The sequence below is a fragment of the Anguilla rostrata genome, chromosome 13, assembly GCF_018555375.3.
Source record: "Anguilla rostrata isolate EN2019 chromosome 13, ASM1855537v3, whole genome shotgun sequence".
NCBI classification, from domain to species: domain Eukaryota; kingdom Metazoa; phylum Chordata; class Actinopteri; order Anguilliformes; family Anguillidae; genus Anguilla; species Anguilla rostrata.
Window position 1 is genome coordinate 31,897,556 of NC_057945.1, and position 16,945 is coordinate 31,914,500.

At 50.8% G+C, this 16,945-nt stretch overlaps 1 protein-coding gene across 5 annotated transcripts in view; it reads left to right on the top strand.

The window, feature by feature from the left end:
- Window positions 1-16,945, top strand: part of samd11 (sterile alpha motif domain containing 11) — a 72,287-nt gene that overhangs the window by 24,809 nt on the left and 30,533 nt on the right. For all 5 annotated transcript variants that reach the window (XM_064304709.1, XM_064304707.1, XM_064304708.1 and 2 more), the window contains exon 4: window positions 11,069-11,199. In XM_064304709.1, the coding sequence (XP_064160779.1) occupies window positions 11,069-11,199 (131 nt within the window). The remainder of the gene's footprint in view (window positions 1-11,068; window positions 11,200-16,945) is intronic.

Genomic DNA, 16,945 nt, shown 5'->3' on the forward strand with positions numbered 1-16,945 from the left:
CGAGGCCCTTGCCCCGAAGGTCACCATCGAATGTGACATCCGCGGCTCGGCTGGGACGTGTTTCGCGGCTGAAGCAGCATCTGAAGGGGGAATAGCAAGGTGACGCACAGCCGACAGAAATAACAAAATGCCCCCAAAGCAACTTCAGCCCCCTTGAGCCGGGGACCGATGTAGCAGTTAGCAGTTACGCGGGGAGCCGGCGTAATAAATAGCAAAAGTTTCAAACGGAAAAAAAAAACCGGTGGAAACCCTACCTGCGTGCGGTTCTCCTGACTGCGCAGACAAGGCTTCGATTAAAATGTGCTGACTGTAAGTCTGGGTCATTACTGAGGACCGGTGACGCATTATATTCTATACACCTGCTGACGGAGCCTTCTCACTGACTCAGAACACCTCCCAAAATGGCCACTGACTCGCGAATGTTACGGCCTGTTTGAGACTATGCGAAACCCCTTTTGTTTAAGCGAATAATCTTTATAGTAGAATCAAATGTACTTCTTCATTTAAGCACTTTAAGAAGTCTTTTTTTAGTTTTCTGCAAACTTGACTTAAATATGTGAAATCCACAGTTAGTAATATACTACCTGTAGTCTGTATGACGCATATCATCATTTTGTGTGCTATATAATGAGGATAGAGGTTATTACCTGATTCTCAGGAAGAGAGGATCTCAGAGAGAGAGAAAAAAAGAGAGGGATAGAGGGAGAGAGGAAAGAAAGGCAGGTGCGGTTGCCTATTTCGTCTGGACTTTGGTGCTGTCCCCCTCCACCCCTCCACCCCTCCACCCCTCCACCCCTCCACGGGTTGCACAGCTGCTCAGACACTCTTTAAATCCTTGCTATAAATTCGGCTGCATACGAAGAAGGGTTTAACCTGTCTGGGCTATGAATGCAAAGTGACTGTGGCACAAAGCCAGCCTCCGTCTCTCCCTCTCTCTCTCTCTCTCTGCGTGTCTGTGGGGAACCGGGCGCTGGTGGCGGGTCTGATAGCTTGCGTTGCCTAGTGATGCTCAGGACGGAACCCGCCGAGCCACGGAAACCTTCTAGAACCAGGTCAAGTTCCGGGGCAGAGGCTGTGGTAGAATCTCTCAGTGTTGGTACGTACTTGAGATGCCTCACTTCAGTGTATATACACCTGCAGTGTTTGGTTGCTGCTGTGTGCTGGCAATAGGAAATGATGTATTCTTTAGACTGAAGTGTGACTTGCTAGATTCAGACCTTTCCATGAATCTCAGGTAAGAAATGCTAAGAGTACATTTTAAAGTGAAGCTTTAACCGGGGTGGGTTACTGAATTTTAATGAAAAATATGTGCAGATGTATGTGATTTACATTTTGCACTACTCCATGTGCTGCACCTAATAGTTAGAGTTATTCATTCAACCTCTGCAGAGCTGTACCAGGTGATTTAAAAGTCACAACTTTTTTTGGTTTTATAATGAACTGAATGAGAACGTAAGCAAAGTATGTGTGTACCTCAACAAGTTTGTCAAGCTGACCGTTAAGAAAAAAAAAAGTAGAGTAACCAAATTTCTTTCAGTATTTATTTCGACACAGTAATTTCAGGGTGTTGCTTGTGGTTAGCGTGTTCTCCGCTTGTGATGCGATGCAACAAAATTAGCTGGAGCAGACAGGTGTGTACGTGCTACTTGAATGTCATTATTATTAGTTGGACTTAGCTACTAATAAAAAGGGATTTAGGATTTCACATGTTCCCAAATCCCTTTAAGGATGGAAAGGGCTGAAATGGTCACAGATAATTAAAGTTCTGACTTATATATTTTAAATTCCCCCGTGAGTTTTTATGCCTTAGGAGCGATAGTCTATGGAAAAGACTACGTCCTTGTTTTGCTAGCTGTTTGTTGTCCCGCTGATCCCTCCCCCCCCCCCTTCCGATACGCCCATACATAGAAATGTTTGTTCTATCACTTCGCCCAACGTAGTTGCAGCTGGTATCACAAAGTGTTGTGGAAAGTTACGCCGGCGAAGAGTTTTCAGTTCTCGGCATGACTTTTTGCACGAGCAGGAAGAGGAGAGCAGGGGAGCCTGTCAGGAAGGGGACCAGCCTGTGGGAAGGTGATTACCCTTTGGGTGTAGGCGGTGGGGGGAAATCCCAGTCTGTGATGGAAAAGACCTACTTTCGGGCTCTACCTGCACTCGCTGCCCGTGGGTCTCGGAGGAAGGATTCCCCCCTCAGGGGTGTCTCTGCTGAGAAACAGGCCTTTGAACAGTGGGGATCCCCAGTCTCCCTCCCCCAGAAATGAGCAAGAACAGCAGCCACATCTCGGGGGGTGGATTAAAAGCGAAAAGAGCGATCGTATCTCTGCGATCTCGTCATTTTCGGTTTTCGCTCTCGTATCTCCCCGGGCTTCGCAAACAAGCAGAGGAGGGTTTCCTTCCCTGTGACTGCAGGTGCCTGGCGGGGGCAGCCGCTTCTCCGCGCCGCCGTCGCAAACCGGCCCCCGTTCGGGGTCGAAAACAGTGCTTTGGCTATTTCTGTTAGGGCACACCGTCATTATCAGCCAGCGCTGTGGCAGGTGTGCGAGCAATGACAGTAATGTAACCAGGTTTGGAAAAGCGCAAATTGTCCTGTTTCCCCCCCCCCCCCCCTTACTGTCAGACCTTATTTTGAGTTTGTAAACCTTTCAGTTCCTAGGAAGCTGAGAGAAAAAAAGTGACAGCCGATAATTATCAGATTTAAAGGTTAAAAACCATTTGAAAAGGTGTGCGGTCTTGAAACTGGCGATGGAAAAACTGAGAACCATATAGGCAGTCGTGTAGGAGTCATGCACAAATTTCCTTTCATTTCTGTGCACCTTGCAGTGCGTTCTAGTTCCCCTGTAAAACCCACCGCAGAGACACGTTCAGGTCTTCTTTACTGTTACTCTCAGCTTACAAGGAAACACGCTCATGGTGATCCCATTGTAGACAGGGGGTTTAGGCCAGCCTGCACCCTTGAGTGAGCGAATACATTTGAGTAAAAAAAAAAAAAACCACTTTAACTTGGAGGCCGTTTTTTTTGGTAGATGTGTAGGAGCGGGACTACTTCCCCGTAAGGGAAGCGGGGGGGGGTGGAGGCGTTGACGTGCGCTGGTAACGAATCCAGTCCTAATCAGGCAGGGCTCGCCGGCGTTCTCCTCCGAAAAAGAAAGCGTCTGAAATTCCTGTCGGGCGGGAGGTGTATCGACCTGGCGTCGGCCGGCATACGCCGCACGTACGGGCGCGGCGGGGAAAACCCGGGAGAGCGCGGCGTGATCTCACTTATTCATGCGCCTGCTCGCGTGTTTATTTCTCTGTCTCCCTCCTCGGTTGGAGTTCTCTGTGCCTGGCTCTCTTTCTTGGTCCTAATGTGGAAAGAACAGAGGCCCTTGTTAGCCGTAGAGTTGAAAAAGTGAAAAAGGAGAAGGAGATAAAAAATAAAAAAATAACTCTGGTCCCATTAGCTCGTAGGTACTCACAGGTGTGGATCCGAAATGTTGCGATGGATTGCTCAGTTGGGCCTGGCATTGTGTTGCCTTTGAATTCTAACAATAGGAGCGCTCAGAGAATTTTAAGATAATATTTTTAGGTGATATTTTGCTTGCCCGGTCTTTGATTGAGGTTCATTTCAGTTGGGCGCTGCGGACTCAGGCTTTCTCAGCCAGTGAGTCTGCAGTCGACTGCTTTGCAGTCAGGGCAGCTCTTAGAGATTCGTGCAGACGCCTGCAGGCAGCAGCTGTCAGCCTCCTGAACCCGCCATCCCCCGCCCCCCGCCCCCCACCCCCCACCCCCCCACCACACGTGCACCTGCACGCCAAATCGCTGCCGCCTCCTGTGATTCGGGGCAGTTTGTCACCGTTCCCGTTGTTAGCAGGGGTGTCAGATGTAGCGGTTGTAATGTGGTGGCGTCTGCCCCTCCCTCCCCCTCCCCCTCCCCCCGACTCCTCCCCCCGGTCGCCCCGGCAGCCCCCCGAGCTGGCGCCGCTCCCCGCCTGGCGCTGGCCACCCGTGACCCGGCCCCGCCCAGCCCAGCGGCTCGGGCGGCGGCTGCTCTGGCCGCCGCTCCCCGGCAGCTGCGAGGCCCCCACGGCGTGACCGTCTGCCGCCGCTACCTCGTTTTCCGAATCAGCGCTGGGGGCGGGGCGCGCCTCTCCTCTCCCCCGAGGGCCGGGGGGACGCGTCGTGAGAACGCCGACACCCTCGCAGGTGCGGCGCAGGTGCGACCACATTAGACGGGGGACCGCACGCGCACGCGCTCTCGCTCACGCCGCACACACACGCCCCCAACGCCTGACTCGCACCCACAGAACCGGCGAAGACTAGGGCAGCTGCGCGGAAGCTTCCGGAAGCTCGCGGGCCGCTGAGAGCCGTGCTCCGCCGCCAGGGCCTGCCGCTCGGGAGAACTAGAGAAACATGTTTGCCCGTGCTAGAGATCGTATCTGACATGTCTAACCACAGACAGACCTGTCTCATCTCATTATGCATTTTTCTCTTATTAACTCATGGCGCTGAAACTTTTCTTTTTTTTAGCCGTTAGGGTTTGATCTCTCTAGCCTTTGATGTAATATTCATGCGTTTTATGTAAATGAGCCAAACAGTATATCTCGTCCTTTAATTGGTGGCGTTACTAATGTCGAAAAACCGCGTTTCACTTCACAGTGGCAACTCTGACCCTACGGGCCTGAAATGGTAGGTTTTTTTGGGTGGATGTTGTTATATACGTTCAGTGCCTCATTTAGACCCGGTGTTGTTGTCACATTTGGTACCAACCTACACAGCAGCATTTAATTCATGGAAAGTAGTCTGTTGTTTAGACCAATTTGACTCTGGAGAACAAATCAGTTCCACCTAAAAAACAAAGAAAGGACTAGGTAATTAACCGCTTGGGTTGAAAAACACAGGGCAGACGTAAAGGATTTAGTCACTGTGGTTCCCGAAATGCTGAATGTCCCATCCCCAATGTCCAGGCCCCTTTTACCTCAGGGCCGTCTCTCTGTCTGTGGCAGGACAGCATTGGTGCCTCCACGGGACTGACCAGTGGAGCTGGCGCTGGATGGAGCTCACAGAGCGCTGACCCAGATCTATTTAACGCCTTGGGTGCTGCCTAAAATTAAAACACCCGCAGCTCCAAACAGGGATACTTACTTTATTCAGCAAGATGGAAGTCATGTGGAAATAATCATTATTGTAAATAATTTGGAGTAAGGAGTTTCCATTCCGTTGTCGCTGACACACAGCATAGTAACTAACCAGATCAATGCCAGCTCTTATTTTAGGGTGGCGCAGTGTTGCAGTGATGTAGTGTAGTTATGTCATGCACAAATAAAAGTGTCTGAGATTGTCCTTCAGACCCACAGAATGTATACAATTGCATGCACAGACACATACGGTCCATGGTTCTTATTTGCACACACATACAAGACAAGTGTCTTGTCACACACATTCACACACCACACACACACACACACACACACAATTATTATTCACAGTCTCAATAGAAACACAATGTTCAGAATCCTCATTTGCACCAATGCGGAGTTCCAAGGCGTACACACTCAACCTTTACGATCCTCACTCCACACACACAGTGCTCACTAACACACACCTGGCCCCTGCACAAACGCGCGGGGACTGCGGCGCCCGTGTGTGCACGCTGCCCGTTGCTCTGGCCCTCAGACCCGCCTCTCCCTTTAACTGGCTCAGGCTGGCTTAATATCTGGGTCGTTATGTTGGTCGGGACGCTGGGGGATGAGTGGCATTGACGGCTTTAGGGGACGCGATTATGGAGATTGCGTCCAGCGTGCGCCTGGCGATAAGAGCGCGCCTTTGTCATGAGCGCGGCTGTCGGGTCCTTCAACCCCCCCACCCCCCCCCCCAACCCCCCTCGCGCCACCTCCCCCCCCCCGCTGGCGGCCTGCGCTGAGTCAGCTGGCCGGTTCTTACCTCCCCTGACTCAGATTATGACCTTGGCTGGCTGTCTGCGAGCCCTCATTAGGGGGCCGAATTGGGACAGCGGGGCGAAAGTGTGCTAATTAGCCCGGCTAACGGTGCCCTTGCTCTCCGGACTTAGCGCAGATCCTCTGAAAGGCGTCTCTCCTCGGGATAATAGCCTGCTAAGGTAAGAAGTTCAGGATGGCATTATCGCATCGGGAGCACTGATTGGAGTAGGGTGGGGGGGGGGGGGGGGGCGGAGAGGTTGGTGGGGATTGGGAGGGTGTCTCTTTCCCTCCTTTGCCTCTCTCTCTCTCTCTTTGTCAAAGGCAACCGACGCAGATATTCACGGAGACCATGGCGCGTAATTTGACGCACTTACAGTTTTAATCGCGCGCGGCATTGTCTGTGGTTGTCATTCTGACGCATAGCTGGGATTGAGAGCCCTACTGTACTGTCATTTCCAAAAAGAAGAGGCCTGTGCTCTGGTGTTTGTGCGTTGGAAGGACCTTTAAAAAAAGCCCCTTGGGAAGGTCAGGAGCATGGCAAGGGTGACCATGCCGGTGCAGTAATATTCATACCCAAGACCTGTTCAAGTGAAGTGAAAACACATCATTTTGTTCTTGTGAAACATTTTTTTGACACTGCATTTTGAAAGAACCGCTGCTTGCGTGAATGATCAGCATTCTGGGGTGAGATCTGTCAAGTTGAAAAGGTCGGTTATACCTGACAGGAGTAAATTACAGTAAATTAAAATCTTCATGCTCATAGTGACTGTCATGCCATATGGACTGCTTTGTTTCAAAAGGAAGTTTTATTTATAGTTAATGTAAAAAAAAAATACATCCCAACATAAAAACATGAATTTAGATTTTTTTTTTTTTTGCAAAACAGAGATTTTACTTTGCGTAAAATCATAAAACACCACCGACAGTCATTTTTTTTAGCATTTGTTTGGTTCTTGTTGATGTTTTTGGCCGGTCTCCTTTTTTTTTTCCTGACTGAATTATTATTCAGGTCAGGATTCGGGCAGGCTTTGGCGCGGCCATTTTAATGAACGCTCCCCCCCACCCCCCGCCACATAAATCCCCCTCCCACTCCCCCCTCACTCCCCCCCCCCCACCCGCCTCCTCTCCGCTCTGACGCCGGCGGGGGACTAATCGGGACGGGGGCTGCGGAGGCTGATGTTTGCGTGTGCGCTCCACCTTTAATTACCCCGGCTGGCGAGGGCTCCGTGCAGCCGAACCCTTCCTGCCGGGGCCCGGCCCCTCGGCCCCGGCCCGGGGCGTGCTCTCTTTCCGGGATTCGGGACGTTAACCCGGCCCTCATTAGCCGGAGAGGGAGGCCGCGAGACACTGGGCATCAGGAACTAATTACCGAGGCCATCAATTTACGGCCCCCGGAGCTGCTTTTAAGGACATTAACCAAACTTCTGCTCACACATCAGTCACAGTTCTAACAGGGATGAGCTGTTATCCACAGGCACCGCGTATTCATTGTAATAAATTAATGACTTGTGGACTTATGGCTTATTATATATATATGTATATATATGTATGTATATATATATATATATGTATTTATATATATTTACATCGCATGCCAGTAACAACAGCTCTCTTGAATGTACCAACAAGTATGAACCCCTTAAAGCCACTTTTTTTACATTAAGCGTGTGTGTGTGTGTGTGTGCGTGTGTGTGCCTGGATGTGTGTGTGTGTGTGTCCATGCGTGTGTGTGCCTGTATCTGTGTGTGCATGTGTCCATGCGTGTATGTGTGTCCATGCGTGCATGTGTGTGCCTGGATGTGTGTGTGCGTGTGTCAATGCGTGTATGTGTGTCCATGCGTGTGTGTGTGCCTGGATGTGTGTGTGTGTGTCCATGCGTGTGTGTGTGCCTGGATGTGTGTGTGTGCGTGTGTCCATGCGTGTATGTGTGTCCATGCGTGTGTGTGTGCCTGTATCTGTGTGTGTGTGAGTGTATGTGTGTGCGCGTGCGTGTATGTGCCTGTATGTGTGTGTGTGTGTGTGTCCATGCGTGTGTGTGTGCGTGTGTCCATGCGTGTGTGTGTTTGTGTGTGTGTGTTCATGCGTACGTGTGTGTGTGTGTGTTGGGGGGAGGAGGGAGACACCTTCACACACAGTCCTGCTGCTGTCCTCTTGTTTCCGTGGCTCCGCGCTGTGGCTCCGCGCTGTGGCTCCGCGCTGTGGCTCCGCGCTGTGGCTCCGCGCTGTGGCTCCTTCCCTGTGAGGAGTCTCCAGCCTCTCGCGGTGGCGAGGCAGGGGCAGGACGGGCATCTGCCGCTCCTCCCAGAGGGAGCCGCGCGCCGCGCAGTCGTGCCCTGAATGCGTCCTGCCGCTTTCCCGTGGCAGGCAGCCCGGTGCGTTTGGCAAGCGCTGTCCCCCCCCTCCCCCTCTCCCCCCCCTCCCCCCCGCCCGTTCTCTCCCCAATGAGCTGTTCATCACGCTCAAAAATGTTTTATTAATTTTTTTACTTATTTTTTTTTTCGTGGGTGTGCCGCAAGTTGACTTACGAGCGAATGGCTGCCCGGCTCGGTCTGGAGGAAATGAATCCCGCCGCCGGGTTGGTGGGGGCTCAGAGACGGCTTTGCGCGCGACAGCCGCCCCTCGCCGCGCCGGGGGCCAGTAATCTGCGCGCGGCAAAGGGCTGGAGTTTTGGGGGTGCGCGGACGGCAAAGCCGCTCGCCTGTCAGTGGCGCGGTGGCGGGGCTCGGGGGGCGGGCGTCTGCGTCCGATTAGCGAAACCCAGCTGTCGTTCAGACCCCCCCACACCCCCCCCCCCCTTTAAGCCTGCGCCCCCCCCCGTCTGAGAGCGCCTGTCAATAGCGTTTCTAATATTCCCCTTATTAATCGGGTATTGCACAACATTATGCTGCATAAGGAGATCATGGCTGTAATCTGATTCCATTAAAATGCCCCCATGACACAGTTCCTCCCCCTCCTCCGGTTAGGTAAAAGACAGGGCATTAATGAGGAAGGACGGAAGGGTGGACATATCCCAGCCTAAGCTCTAAACCCTCCAGCCTGGAGAGGGGGGGGGGAGGGGGGACAGAGGTGTCCCTGCAAACACTTGCGAACTGCTCGGTTCTGTGCGACCAGCTAGTTCGTGGTCATGACCAAACTGAACAAGTTCACGAAAAGGAGAATTCACCTAATCTGCACTCCACCCCCTACCCTCTGCCAATGAACAGCAGACACTCGTGAGAAATAGTCTGTCCAAACCTCTGAAGTCCCTTAAAAAACATACTTTTTGGCTGGACCGCAACAGCGGGGCCAGCCCTACAAACGCGAATGTCTGTGACTGAGTGAGTGATGAAGTTACACCATTGGTCGGCCGAGTTATGACGTCACACCATTGGTCTGCCGGTCCAGCCATAAACTAAGTTTTAACCTGGTCTTGTTTGAGAGAACTATGGATCAGATGGTTGTCTTGGCTCTCGTGTTTGGGTCTTGTCTTGGGCTCTTAGTCTAACTACCTAGGCTAGACCAGTGGCGTCTGACTAGGGTGGCGGTGTTGTATAATAGTTAAGAAAGTGGCCTTGTAACTGAAAGGTTCAAGGTTCAATTCCCAGCTAAGGCACTTTGCATTGTACCTTTTATCAAAGTAGAAAACCTGCATCGCTTCAATATATACTGTAGCTAGCTGTATATGGATTTCATACAATGTAAAAATGCAAAAAAGCTGTATAACTCGCTCTGAATAAGAGCGTCTGCTAAATGCCCATAATGTAATGGAATAATATAATGACTAGTTAGCCTAATGTAATTAGTAGCCTCAGATAACCCAGCACTGCTGTCCTGGCTGAATGCTTACACCATAATTCTCTCTGAATACCTCTTAGCCTGGTACATGCATGGGCTGCGTTTGTCTGAGGCAATTAAGGTTTACATTCTTGATTGGCACATTTGCTATCTTTACCTGTTATCGCTGATACCTTTGAAGATTACTCTGCTCCAAGCTCGTCCTCCTACGTGCTTCCTCAGCCAGTATTGATTTGGGGTGGGTGGGGGAAAAAAAAAAACCTAATCACTCCACTTTAAGCTCGTAAACCACTTATGAATCCCACGATGTGTTGATTAACGTTTCTTAAGGTTGAAGATTAGACAGGATAAGACACAAAATTGCTTGAGGCAGTTGTCTGTCATTTTTTTTGTCTGTCTTAAGCAGTTTCTGTACGTGATTAAGGTCTGTGCACGTGTCGCACATGTTGAAAGGGGTTTTCACGAGCCGTCCCACATTAAATAGAAGAACAAAACACAAAGGGTGGGTTCAGTAGGGTGTAGCCAGAGGAGTTGAAGGCAGTTGCTCACAGTCGGTTGGCATCGGCAACCAGAGTGATATAATTGCCAACTTCTGTATGTTTTACAGGCAGTAGGTGTGCACCATCTGATTAACGGAGAAGTAGACAAATAGACCGATCAGCCACCCGTATCAACAGGGCCAGACACTAGCGTGTGGGGTGGGAGCTGGGGGCAGGGTGTACTGGCGGGAGGGTGGAAACCGTTCCCGTGGAAAGTTTGGGACCCCGGCGGGGGATTTCCGAGCCACGCGATCATGTCCGCCTGCGTTGACCCGGCTGTGGGACGGTCCGGCGGAAAGAGGTTGTTTTGGTTCAGGGGCGTGTGCTCGCAGCTCATCAGAGACGGGCCTTTCCCTACGCTGCTGTAAGTACCGCAGATGAGACACCGGTGGATTTGACCTTCTGTTCATTTATCATTTATCGCTCACCTTCGTTTAGATCGCTTCTGTGACTGCGTTGATCCAGTGTTTGCGTAAAGTATATATATATATAATTAGTTTTGTTTTTTTGGGAAAATACGTGGGTTTTCGACGCCTTTCAGAACTCATGATGCTAAAAATTATCTTAGCAAATTCTGAACTAAGTGGTGGCTTAATCCTGAAAATCAACACATTTAGAGTTTACACGTCTTGTATGGTAGAACTGCACGGTTGGCAACAGTTATGCAAGTATGTACCTCTGAAACGTTGTCTAAACCTATATGTCTGAGTCCCCCCCCCTCCCTCCATCACTGAGTGAGAGAGAGCAGAGGGGTGGGGGGGGGCGGGGAGGGGGGTGGAATTTGGTTGGGTGGCATAAATCTGAACGTGAGCTCTCTCTCCCCCTGGCGTCGTGCTGCAGCCGCGACAGCAGTGACCTCACGACGATCATCTCCAACCTGCACCACACCCGGCAGAGCGGCATGCCCGAGGGCCAGCCGGGCGGCGAGATCAGCAGGAGCAGCACCGTGGACATCGGCTCTGCCGCCGCAGGTAGGGAAACGCCCCGGGCTCGGGGCCCGGGGTCCGGCTCGCGCTCCTACGCTCCTACACCTCTCCCGCCAAAAACCCAAACATGAACCCCGAAAATTTATCACACCGAGCTGCTTTTTCTGAACGCCAAATCGCTAAACGCTGTGGCTTTATTTGTATTTTTTTTCAATGGTTAGTGGTTCATCTCTCTCTACCTGGTGTGTCTGTGAGTGCTGTGCCTTCACTTGAGGTGTTTTCCGTGCATTTCTCTGCCGTTGTGGCTGAGATGAGAGACCCCAAGCACTCCCTCTCCAGGTCCTTCTCCTTTCCCTAAAAGGATTTGTTTGTGTTTGTAAGTTCATTTGGCGTACTTTACTTAATTGGCAAGATTAACCACATTGCTCATCCCCTCGCGTCTCTCTCTCGAACCCGTTGCTTAATGTGCACTTGACATTTTCTTTAGCGCTCCGAGCTTATTTGTACCTTTGTGATTCCCACTTCAAATAAATGGCTTTATTACCGCCTAATCTGATGGGATCTTAAACAAAGACGCGGCGAAGTGAGATAGCTGAATGCATTAACTGAGAGATATTTATCCGATGAGCATTCTGGCTCTCCTTACGTAGATACGGCAAGAGAGGCTGCATGGACCTTACTCGCTTTCCACCGTGTTCCCTAAATTTAGCGAGCATTAGTGTTAAAAATGACTAAAAATGTGTTATGTTAAAAAAAGTAGCTAATATCTTTTAAATTTCTTAGCAATTATTTCCAAAAGTGGTTAGTGTGCTCAATGGGCTTCTTTGGTTATTGGTCATGTTATGGACTTTAACTTTACTGCTTTTAGAAGTAGTGGGTTCTGCTTATTATTCTGCTTTGGTGAATCGTTTTTGGAAAAGCTTGTTGTCAGATCCACCTAGAAGTTCATGTCTAGTAGGTTTTTGTTTCTGTTTCCTGCCTGTAAACCATTGAGAGGACACAAGTTGACCTACGGTATCATAATTATTTTTAAAAAAACTTTCTTTGGAGTGGGGAGGGGTTGCTTCATGGCTGCTGAAGTATTATCAGGGCTTTATCGATGTCACTTTGGTGCTTTTGTCTGTGTCACGGAGACGGAGCAGAGAACATGATAGATGAGAAGGCCGGTGTTTATGAACTCTAATTGCAGTATTGATTGTTCCTGGAGCCAGCGAACGCTGCGCTCTGTAATTGAGATGTTGTTCTCAGACCGTGGGGCTAGGCAGCGACTCCGGCAAGACACTTTTCCTCCGCGCTTGCAAGAACTACGGCACTCAAGCGAAAATCACATCAACGTCGACCCCTTCCTGTCTTACCGAAAAAAAAAAAAATTAAGAAATTAGTTTCTGCAGACTGAATGCATGCTTGTAAATTCCAGAAAAATAAAGATTATTATTTCTTTGTTGCTCCGGTGGAAGTCACGCTAAGCGTGTGACATCATCTCTGTGAGGTGGTTCTAATCTTCCTGTTTAAGTTTTCTTTTAAACTTCTGACCCCGACGGGAACACTAGGCCATATGCCTGACTGCCCACCCGACACGTCAGACCGTGCGTTCGTACGCCTGTTCATGGACGTTTGGCGTTTTGATGTGGTTTTCAAGTTTGCTTTGGCTTGCGGCGAGCGTTCCCCAGCGGTCAGCGAGGGGGCGTTGGGTGAGATCGGGCTCCGAGTCGCCGTGCCGGGCGCGAGGGTGAGGTGTGGTGTCTGCCGAAAAAACTGTGTGGACTGACAAGGGTTGGTATGTCTCCTCCCCGCTATAGTGTAGACCAGACTTGGGTCAAATATGTATTTGTTTTGGATTTGAATACTTTTCTGTGCTCTGTTGATCTTGCCTGGCGTGACTGAGCCTGCCAATATGACCAGAAGGCGGGGTTTGACACTTTTTGAGGGTATTTCATTGGTTCCAATACACCAGACAAGATCAGTAAAGTGTAGAAAAGTATTTGAATCCAAAACAAATACATTTTTTACCCAGGTCTGGTGTGGACTCTCCAGCACCTCCTCTGTGCATGTCTCTGCTTCTAAGGTGTGCGATAATTATTCCCGCAAAAAAGGAGAAGCCATAATGGCTCGGTGATGTGGTGAAACTTGTCGGGTTAGGAGCTCCTCAGACACGAGAGGTCGGAAGGGATTTGTCAGGAGACGCCGTAATCTTAATAGGGAGAATCTCAATTAATTCAAAACTTTAATGGAGACAGACACCCAGGGATGGGGGGGGGGGCAGACTACGGTGTGGGTGAGGCCACAGATCTGCTGGCTGGTGCATTAAATGCAGATTTAAGAGCCCATTTAAGCAGCTCACCCGGTGTCTGTAAACATGCCCAGTCCTATCACCCTGTGTCCCCGTGAGAGAGAGAGAGCGAGAGAGAAAGAGAGAGAGAGAGAAGAGAGGAAGGAAGGAAGGAAGAGAAAACACGAGTATGAGTGCCACTGAGGTAAGAAGTTAGGCAAAGTACAAGCACCGTTGTTAGTTTAACTATCGAGCCTTTCATTTTCTGTTGCATTTTCCTGCGTTTAATAAGGACCTGCTCTACTTAAACAGGTTCATCGTCCAAATTATTACCAACAAACTGCTTTATTTTCACATTTATGCAAAGGAAAGTCAAGTTTTCAGATTGGTTATCATATGCAGTTGTTTGTGCACCTGTGTCTGGGACTCGGCTGTTCTTCTAGTACTTTTTAAGTTTTGCTCCCAGTATTTTTCTTTCTCTAAAAACACGTATAACTTGTAGGAACAGATTCGCCTGCTATAGGAATATATCCAGTATACACGTGCAATACAGATAGGGTAAATACACATTTGCATCGCTGTTACAAAGCAATGAAGAACAAGCTCTGTGTAGAAAGAGTTAGAGTGCGGAAAATGAGATTTAAAAAACGAAATTCCTCTGTGAAACCCTTTGACCCTCTAACTGCGAGGAAGTAAATTCAGAAAAAGCACCTTGTTGAACATAGTGGCATTCATAAAGCCCGATGACTTGTGTGCGCTCGTAGGCACATTAAGCCAAACAGTTCCACGGGGTTTAGTCTCAAAATGCTAACTCCTTCTGTGGAAAAACGCAAGTTTAGATTAGATTTGAAAGACGTGTCAAAGTGAAACGCTAACTTCTGTGGAAATTCAAGTTTTGATTAGATTTCTAAGACGTGTCGGGGTAAGCCGTTGGTCATTTTCATAATGATACCCCCTGAACTGTCGGGGTCAGAAATGTGCGAAGAGAAGAGGGTGGCATGGTTTGTTCCTTTTTATATGTCATGGGGACATTTTTCACGAACCGGACCGGTGCAATGGGTGTAGCGGTGAGAAAGAGAGAGAGAGAGGAAGAGTGCTTTAAAAACTAAAAGGAGGAGGGAGTGTGCCACAGGGGCCGGGGAGGGCAGGCAGGGGTGATGAGGGGGTGGGGGTGGGGGGGTGGGGGTTAGGGCGGTTGCAGGAAGAGGAAACTGGCCTCTCCGTCGGAAAGAAGGCCGTTAATGAAATCGGAGGGGCAGATGGGGGAGATGGTGCAGGCGTCGGTAGTGAGGGGGCCTGAATAGGGGGGGAGGGGGGGGTGTTGGTTGGGGTTGGAGAGGGATGATAAGTCATTGGAACCCCTGCCATGTTCTCAGCGTTACACAAGGTGTAGTTTTCCCCCCATAACCCTCTTCAAGCATTAGTGGGAAAGAGTGCAGGTGTGTTAGGGGAGGCGACAGTGTTCCTGAACAGACCTCCTGGACAAGTTGTGTGTTCAGCCCGGGTTCTGAAGAGATTTTTTTTCCCCATCAGGATTGTATTTTCAGTTTTTTTTTTCATCTGAATTATATTTCCTGTTTTTTTTTTTCACACAGAGCCATATTTCCTATTTCTATTATACTATTTTTCACATTTCAAATCAAATTTCTATTATACTATTTTTCACATTTCAAACAAATAGAGAGGTTTGTGATGTGAAATGGCGCCGTGCGTGCTGTCCTGACCGCTCACGGCACTCTGCATCCAGGGCTGCTGTCCTGACTGCCATGTGTAGTACAGTATGGATTTTGGCTCGTTTCCAGGCTCCTGTCTGCCTCCCCTGTCTCTCCCTGCTCCTCTCTTCACCCACCTGTTTCTCTCTGCCTCTGCCTGTCGTTTTCTATCCTGCTCTCTTTCTCTGCCACTTAACTCTTCTTTTGCATTTCTCTCTAATTCAGTCTCTCACTCTGCCTCTCCTCCCCTCCCTCCTACTTTTTGTTGTCTGTCTCTCTCCCTCTGTCTCTCTCTTTCTCCCTTCCTCTCTTCCCCTTTTCCCCTGCCTCTGTTTCCCTGCCTCCCACCCCTCCCCCTCTCTCTCTCTCTCTCTCTCTCCTCCCCTCCCTGGGTCGGGATGGAGTGGCCGTGCTCCCGGCAGTGGAGCGTCATCTCACTGAGCGGAAGCTCCCCCAGCCTCGCCCCCCCACCCCACCCCACCACCCCCCCGCCATCCCCCCCACCCCACCCCACCCCCCGCCCCCCTCAGCCAATCAATGGGCGCCGCTCGGCCCCGGCGGGCCCGGCGAATGCGGGATCAATAAGTTATTAGCACCATTCTGTCAGCCGTAATGCGGAGATTGATCGGGGGCAGCGGCCGGCCCGCGCCGCCCTGCACTTCCGCTGCCTGATAAAGATGACAGATTAAGGGAATAAGAAAAGGGAATTAAGGAGTCTGGCTGTCAGGGCTGTCACTGGCCGGACGAGAGGAAGAAGAAATGCCATTGCCCCTTCTCTTTTTTTTCTTTCTTTTTCCCCCCCTCTCTCCTTAACCTTCGCTCACTCGAGCCCTCCCCGCCTCCACCTCCTCCTTCTCCTCCTCTGGTCACCAACCTCCTTACCCTACCCCACTCCCCAACCCCAAACCCCCAAACCCCCAAACCCCATTCCCCCACCTGCCCTCTGCTCTCACCCTTTCAGTGAAAGCCAAGGGCCTTTAAACTTCAGACTCGGGTTCGAGTGAGCTGTGAGCTGTCCACAACCTCGCAGTGATCGGGAATCTGCCCGTTCTCTCCTCCAAAGCGACCGTGCCATTCCCCTGGCTCAGAGTGTTGCGTGCGGCGTTAGCGTCGGTGGTTAGCATGCGCCGTTAGCGTCGGTGGTTAGCGTAGGCCCTGGCTCAGAGTGTTGCGTGCGGCGTTAGCATCGGTGGTTAGCGTAGGCCCTGGCTCAGAGTGTTGCGTGTGCGTTAGCGTCGGTGGTTAGCGGGCGGCGTTAGCGTCGGTGGTTAGCGTGCGGCGTTAGCGTGCGGCATTAGCGTGCAGCGTTAGCGTGCGCCGTTAGCGTCGGTGGTTAGCGTAGGCCCTGGCTCAGAGTGTTGCGTGCGGCGTTAGCGTCGGTGGTTAGCGTGCGGCGTTAGCGTCGGTGGTTAGCGTGCGGCGTTAGCGTGCGGCGTTAGCGTCGGTGGTTAGCGTAGGCCCTGGCTCAGAGTGTTGCGTGCGGCGTTAGCGTCGGTGGTTAGCGTGCGGCGTTAGCGTGCGCCGTTAGCGTCGGTGGTTAGCGTAGGCCCTGGCTCAGAGTGTTGCGTGCGGCGTTAGCGTCGGTGGTTAGCGTAGGCCCTGGCTCAGAGTGTTGCGTGCGCCGTTAGCATCGGTGGTTAGCGTAGGTGCCACCGGGTTCAGCAGAGCTGAAGGACTGGCTGGTGTTAAACGGGAGTGTCTGCGCTTTAAGAACAAGCGTTTAATTAGTATTAAAAGATCTCCTCCCAAAAAGCTCTGACCCCCCCCCCCCTGCTGTCTGTAACCCCAGGGGACTTTTCCATGATCCTCT